The sequence below is a fragment of the Mesocricetus auratus genome, unplaced genomic scaffold, assembly GCF_017639785.1.
Source record: "Mesocricetus auratus isolate SY011 unplaced genomic scaffold, BCM_Maur_2.0 Super-Scaffold_100025, whole genome shotgun sequence".
Taxonomy (NCBI): Eukaryota; Metazoa; Chordata; class Mammalia; order Rodentia; family Cricetidae; genus Mesocricetus; species Mesocricetus auratus.
Window position 1 is genome coordinate 24,954,221 of NW_024429206.1, and position 7,743 is coordinate 24,961,963.

At 53.5% G+C, this 7,743-nt stretch overlaps 1 protein-coding gene across 1 annotated transcript; it reads right to left on the reverse strand.

The window, feature by feature from the left end:
- Positions 1-1,859: 1,859 nt before the first annotated feature.
- Positions 1,860-3,713, reverse strand: Cldn4 (claudin 4). Its single transcript, XM_013120743.3, has one exon. It carries the CDS (start codon positions 3,487-3,489, stop codon positions 2,857-2,859), a length of 633 nt encoding a protein of 210 aa, XP_012976197.1. The 5' UTR covers positions 3,490-3,713; the 3' UTR covers positions 1,860-2,856.
- Positions 3,714-7,743: the final 4,030 nt, after the last annotated feature.

A 7,743-nucleotide genomic window follows, 5' to 3' on the forward strand; every position in this document is an offset into this window, starting at 1 on the left:
TGGCCTTGAACTCACAGAGCACGCCTTGAGTGCTAGGCGTAAAAGTGTGTGACACCACACTCAACCAACTAGTGTTTAAATGCTTACTAGAAGGAGACATGGTTGGCTCATCAGTAGTGCCCTTGCCTAACATGGGAGGCCCTGGATTTTGATCCCAAATACTACGGAGGGGGAAAAAATTAACTATGGAAGGAAAATGGACAGCTGGAGACTGTTAAGAGTCTCTGGTAGCCCAGACTGGCCTCAAACTGGCTATGTAATGAAGGCCGGTCTTGAACTCATGATCCTCCCACCTCTACCTCCCGAGTGCTGGGATTCTGTCACAGGCCTCCACACCCGACTTTAAAACACTTGGATAATTTCATTACCAGCATGTGGTAATTATTATACCCATGGAGTCAGGAAGCAACAAGTGGCCCGGTGAGATGACTCAGCCAGTAGGGGCACCTGCTGTGCTAGCCTGGTGATGTGGGTTCTGCCCCCAAACCCTCGGAGAATGGAAGCTGAGAATCCACTCCCCACGATGATCGTCTTCTGACTTCACATGCGGATCTGAGCCACACTGTCACATGAACAGGGAAGGGCTTAGTTTCCCTTTCCACAAAGGAACCGTGTGTGGGCTGGGCCTTAAAACTAGAAAACTGGCAAGTCTTCAAGTGTATGAAGCCCTGGGTTCCATCCCAGCACTGAATAAATTGAATAAATCCAGCACTGGAGAGGCGGAGGGATTCAAAACCATCCTATGTGAGTTCAGCCAAGGATACATGAGACCCTCTCTCAAAATCAAAGCCGGACAGTGGTCGCACACGCTTGTAATCCCAGCCTTCGGGACACAGAGGCAGGCGGAGCTCTGTCAGTTTGAAGCCAGCCTGGTCAGCCAGGGCTGTTCCACAGAGAAACCCTGTCCCAAAAAAACCAAAACAGAAAAAAGATCAAAGTGACAATCCAAGCCTGGAAGCAAGGGTCCCCCAACACAAATCTTCCACCTGCAGCACCTCAAAAATCAGGCATGGTGGTGCCCACTTCTAATCCCAGCACTGGGTAAGTGGAAGCAGGAGGATCAGGAGCTCAAGGTCACCCTCAGCAACACAGTTGGAGGCTAGCCTGTGCTACACTAAGACCTTGTCTCAAAACAGAAAAAAGCCAAAGGGACTGGAATGGGAAAGTCCAGGTGTGGCCCTTTGGCGGTTTGGTTCGGTGTGGTGCAGGTTTAAGACATTCCAGGGCTGTGGGAGGACTCTAGGGAGGAGGCTACAGACTGGACCTGTAAGACCAGAAAGGTTCAGCAGTGGGGGAAAGGACATTCCAAGCTTAGGGAAGGGACAAGGGCAGAATGGTGACACCTGCAGAGTGGCCTATACAGAGCAGGCCAGCCTGGCTGCTCCGGGAAAGGGAGACAGAAGGGGAAGAGGTTGGTGACAGCCTCAGACCTGGTTGCCATCGTGGTAGTGCACAGGAGATTGAGACAAGGGGGATAGCCTTGAGCTTGATGATAAGTGTGGGCTGTATACTGTGTCTCAAAAACAAAGGGCTCAAGCATGGTGGTCCCCAGGTTAGAGTTAGTTCTGACTTTTACAATCCTCTGAAATCACTCTGGAGACAGGGTCTCAAGTAGACCAGGCTAGCCTTGAACCTACGGTGTACTGGGGGATGGCATTCAAGTTCTAATCCTCTTGCTTCTGCCCTTGGTTTACTTGGGGCTAAGCATGGAACCTGGGGTTTCTGGCACGCAGGGCACACTATCCACTGAGCTACATCCTCAGCCCTGAAAGCGCTTCAACTTCTTACTACATCAAGGTCCCCCTGGGACCCCCAGCCATCCCTCCAGCCCTGTCCCATCCACAGATACAGAGCAGACCTTTCCTGTACACAGGTACCATTTATTGTAGAAAATAATAATAATTACAGCTGTGAATAATAGACCTTCTTAAATTACAAAACAAGAAACCGCAGAGAAAGCAGGGGAGTCCGGGGAGACTCCCTCTTGCAACGCCATTGCCAGGATACCTTCGGCAGACTGGCCAGGGTCCTTGAAATTGACAAGGGTAGGGAATTCAGAGGGGCCGGCTCAAGAGGCCCAGGGTCCTGCTGAGGAGGGAGGGGGTGCAGAGAGCAGGACCTTTAGCAAGACAGTACCAGAAAGGGGTGGGGACAGCCTGGGCTGCTTCTAGGTTCCCCGCACCAGCACTCCCCAAACCAGTTTAATCCACCTCCGCCCTTCCCTCAAACCCGTCCATCCACTCCACAGAACTCCTTTTGGAGGGTGGGTGGGTGGGTAGGGCCCAGTCGTTGTCAGTCAGTCACTGGGGTTCCAGGGCAGAGTCCATCCGGCTCTCAAGCCCCCTCATCCAGGCATCCCGCCACAAAGCTCCAGGTAGGGCCAGGTGTGCTCAGAAACATGGGGCCTAACGGCATGAGTAGCGCCGGAGTAACAGATGCGGGCAGAGTGAGGAGGCTAGGAAAGGGTCAGCGCAGGTGCCAGCATGAGCAGGACCCCACCGGAGGGCCAAAGTCACAGCTGAGCTGTCCCGGCCAGCAGGACCTAGCTCCCCGCTCCACGGCGGTACCCAGCAGCTTCTGCCTCCTCCAGCCCTGTACCCACGAGCAATTTGAACCGAGGCAGCAAGGAAACACTTTTGCTTTCGTCCTTGCCGGAGTAAAGGAGCCTTGAGATGTGTCCAAGCGGGGCAGACGGCTCCCCCGAGGGCTCCTTCAGCACGATCCGGGCTTGCTGTCCCCAGCAGTTAGTGGCCCCGAGCAGGGCAGGACCCGAGGGAAGTCAGGAGATCACAGGCTGTTATGAACTCAGTCCGAGGATGAAACAAGGGCGATGGGGACGCAGCAGAGTGGCCCACCTTACACATAGTTGCTGGCGGGAGCAGAGCGGGCGGCGGAGTACTTCGCGGAGTAGGGCTTGTCGTTGCTGCGAGGTGGGCAGTTGCAGCAGAGGAGGCCTCCTCCCAGGAGCAGCAGCCCCGAGGCTGCCCAGCCGATGTAAAGCGAAGCTCCCATCTCCCTTTTCTGGCCGGCAACCACCAGAGGATTGTAGAAGTCGCGGATGACGTTGTGTGCGGTCCAGGACACAGGCACCATGGCCAGCATGGCTGCCAAGATGAACACCACGCCCGCCCCGATCATGGTCTTGGCCTTGGTGGTCTCGTCTTCCATGCAGTTGGTGCACTTGCCCCCGACCACTGAGAGAAGCATCCCCACCGCCGCCACGAGGATGCAGACGACCATGAGGGCTCGGGCGGCCTGCAGGTCCTGCGGCAGGGCCAGCAGCGAGTCGTACACCTTGCACTGCATCTGCCCGGTGCTCTGCACCACGCAGTTCATCCACAGGCCCTCCCAGCTGGTCTGCGCCGTGACGATGTTGCTGCCGATGAAGGCGGTCACCCGCCACATGGGGAGCGCACAACTCAGGATCGCGCCCAGCCAGCCCAGGACCGCCAAGGCGATTCCCAGCACCTGTAGCCCCATGGACGCCATCGCTCAGTCTCTGCAGGGATCAAGGTTGGAGACCACAAAAAAAGTATACCTCTTGCTCTCTCTCTCTCCCTCTCTGGAAGCTATAGAAGTCCGAGGGCTGAGCAAGCCTTTTCTGGTGAGCCTCAGGGTCACGAAGCCAGCCGGAGGAGCTGAGTCTGTTACACCAGCTACCCAGAGCCTTCCCGCTCGCACCTGCCACCAGGACCTGAGACGGCAGGTGCGGCAGTTAAAGCGCCGTGGAGGAGGGGCGGAGGCAGAGGGAGGGGTTTCAGTCCCCAGGCCTGCCTCCTGACCAGTTTCTCCGGATTCCTGAACCTAGGCCAACAAAGGCATTCTGTGGCCCCGATTTCTGGGCCCCTGAGTCACCTGCTGGTATCACAGGAAACTATCATCTCTCCCAGCCCCCCCAGGCTCATGCTGAGGTCAGTCGAGAGACAGACACTGAGTCACCACCAAAAGCACCTGGGTGCTCACCGGGTGGGGACACTAGGAGAAACAAGCAGCCGAACCTATCAAGGGTTCAGAGCCGAAGGCGAGGGTCCCCAAGACTCAGGTTGGGCTCCAGTGCGGCAAGAAAATGGAGACTTCCCAGGGAAATCTGAGGATAATGCCTGGGAACGTCCAAGACAAACCCTGTCTTAGTGTTGCTTTTACCCTCTCAATTTTATCACTGCCGTCATGGCTATTATTGTCATTAATGTGCCAGCCGGCACCTGTACTTTGCCTCCACAGCAACTTTCGAACCATTAGCCAGAGGAAGTTGGTGTGGGGAAATGAGGACCTGCGGGGGTGAGGGTTGGGGGCCCGGCAGCCAGATCACCTGCTGTCCTCATTTCCCCACCCAGCCCCAGTGCCTCGGGGTTTAGAGGTGAGGCACGTTGGGCCAGGACAAGAGGCACAGAAAGGCTGACGACAGGATTCAGTGGGTAAAGGTGCTTGCTGCCAAGCCGCAAGGACCTGGGTTTGATCCCTGAGACCTAGGTGACAGGAGACACCCATGTCCTCCGGTACACAAATGCAATGAATAAGTACATGTAATTTAAAATTGGAGGTGGTAGCAGTGACAAAATCCTGTCCCCTCTTCCTTCCTGGGACTGAGCGTGCTTGGTCAGAACTGGGTGAAGAGGACTTAAAACCCCTACCATGCTATAGAAAGACGACTCATCCTGTAAGCTGGTGTTTACTCTTCCAAGTCAGGGGAGCCATTTCCATGAAAGCCAACCAAGAGAAAGGGGCCCTGCCGGGCGGTGGTGGCGCACGCCTTTAATCCCAGCACTGGGAGGCAGAGGCAGGCGGATCTCTGTGAGTTCGAGGCTGGGCTGGACCGATAGCCTCCAAAACAATACAGAGAAACCCTGTCTCATAAAAACCAAAAAAAAAAAAAAAAAAAAGGAGAGAGAGAAAGGGACCCTCCAACCAGGGACGCAGACAGGAGACAGGGAGCTCAAGAGAGAAGTGTGCTCCCTTCCAAGGGACTGTGCAAAGCGGCAGGGACTGGGTCAAAGAGGACATCTGAGGGAGGGGACATCACGAAGGTGGGGGCCAGATGTTTTGCAAGACAAGGAATCTAGTTTGACCAGAGACTGGCCTAGGGGGGTGGGGGTACAGAGGAGAAGTCTCAAAAGCTCCCTCACCCCCACCCTGCCTGGATGCAAAGGACAGCGATGATCAGGTCTTTCTGAGGACAGGCTGAGACCGGATCGCGTGAATCCCAAAGGCATCTGGGAAATGCAAGAAAGGGGGAACTGGAAGAGGGTGTCATTGATGTAGACCCTGATCAGCCAGATCTGGGCTCCTTTTATCTACCCTGGCCTGGTGGGGCACGCCTCAGTCATGTATGTGTGTGTTGTCTTTTTTGTTTGTTTTGTTATTTTCTTTTTTTTTTTCTTTTTTTTTTTTTTTTTTGGTTTTTCAAGACAGGGTTTCTCTGTGGCTTTGGAGGCTGTCCTGGAACTCACTTGGTATCCTGGAACTCACTTGGTAGTCCAGGCTGGTCTCGAACTCATAGAGATCCACCTGCCTCTGCTGGGATTAAAGGCGTGTACCACCAACGCCCAGCTGTTTAGTTATTTTCAATACAAGGCCTCTCTGTGTGGCTCTGGCTGTCCTGGATCTCACTCTGTAGACCAGGCTGGCCTCGAACTTTATGCCACCACTGCTTGGCTTGTGCTTTTCTTCTTACCAGGCCAAGTAAACACCACAAAGACCAAAGCTTCCACAGATCTTCCCTGATAGTATGCTGGGCTGCCTGCAAGTCCAGTTCCGACCCAAACAGCAGAGTCTTTTGTTTTGGTTTGGTTTGGGTTTTTTTTTTTTTTTTTTTTGGTTTTTTCGAGCCAGGGTTTCTCTGTGGCTTTGGAGGCTGTCCTGGAACTAGCTCTATAGACCAGGCTGGCCTCGAATTCACAGAGATCTGCCTGCCTCTGCCTCCCGAGTGCTGGGATTAAAGGCGTGCACTGCCACCACCTGGCTTCAGAATCCTTTTAAATATTTCCTTTTAGTCCCTGTATTTGAGGTTGGTGGTCTCAGGATGTAGCCCAATCTGTCCCCAAATTCTCCATGCTTCTTCCTTATCCTCCTGGTGCTGGGCTTACAGGTGTGCACAACTGTGTGCAGCGGATGCATAGTCCTCCATTCTTTTGTTTTGGTTTTTCGAGACAGGGTTTCTCTGTATTGTTTTGGAGGCTGTCCAGGAACTGGCTCTTTGTAGACCAGGCTGGTCTCTAACTCACAGAGATCCGCCTGCCTCTGCCTCCCAAGTGCTGGGATTAAAGGCGTGTGCCACCAACGCCCGGCTAGTCCTCGATCTTAAAGAAGACCCTCTTCTGTCTTCTGTCATGCCGTGTGGCCCGTGAGTTCATTGGAGACTGACTCTGAGCCACCTGATGAACCCCAAGGTTAGAAGGATCAAAGAAGCAGGTGTCCTCTCCAGGCTACAAGTGCAGCCTTGAAGATGCGCTTCCATGCCCCTTTCTGACCTGGGGGCTCATGGAGCCTAGAGCAATGGTTTATTCAAGTTAAATGCTCCAGCTAGGTGTGGCAACCAATGCCTGTGACCTCAGCTTTTGAGAGAGGACTGTCACAAATTCAAGGCCAGACTGGGCTAACTGGCTAAACTGTGTTCCAAAGAACAAAGTTATCTAAACATGAGGGTAATTCCAGCACTGGGTAGGCTGAGGCAAGATGAGACCAACTGTTGGCATGAAAGCTTCACCAGCAGCCAGTGCAACACATTTCCACTGCGGCCGAATCCCTCTATCCGCATGCTCCATGCACCTATAAAGTCCACCATCACAGCGTGTGTGTGTGTGTGTGTGTGTGTGTGTACGCGCGCGCGCGCGTGCGCGCGCGTTTCGAGGCAGGGTTTCTCTATGTAGCTCTAACTGTCCTTGGACTAGCTCTGTATACTAGACTGGCCTCCAACTCACAGAAATTGCCCGCCTCAGCCAGGTGTTGGAAGCACACACCTTTAATCCCAGCACTCAGGAGGCAGAGGCAGGCGGATCTCTGTGAGTTCGAGGCCAGCTTGGTCTACAGAGAGAATTCCAAGACAACCTCCAAAACAATACAGAGAAACCCTGTCTTGAAAAGCCAAAAAGAAAGAAAGAAGGAAGTTAGGAAGGAAGAAAGATCGCCTGCCTCTGCCTCCGAGTGCTGGGATTCCGCCAGGCTTGTTGAGACACTTTCACCAAAAAAAAAAAAAAAAAAACCTTTCACTGACTACAAATCTGAGACCAGCCTCAGTTCATGGCAAGACTCTGTACCACTAATAATGATAATAATAATGAGGGCTGGGGACATACTTCCATTGCCATTATGCTTACATAGCATGCTCCAGCCCCAGGGGTTCCCATCCATGGCACCACATAGGCTTGACATGGTGGTGCACACCTGTAACCCCAGAACTGCAAAAGAGGAAGGGAGAGGATCAGACGTTCAAGGCCACTCTAGGGGCACATGAGACGGTGTTCAAAAGCAATGAGAGCCGGGCGGTGGTGGCGCACGCCTTTAATCCCAGCACTTGGGACACAGAGGCAGGTGGATCTCTGTGAGTTCGAGACCAAGTCTGGTCTACCAAGCAAGTTCCAGGACAGTCTCCAAAGCCACAGAGAAACCCTGTCTCAAAAAAACCAAAAAAAAAAAAAAAAAAAAAAAGCAATGAGAAGGGTTGGACGTGGTGGCACACATGTCTTTACCCCTAGCGCTCAGGGAGCAAGAAAAAGAAGGGAGGGGAGAGAAAGGGAAGGGAGGGGA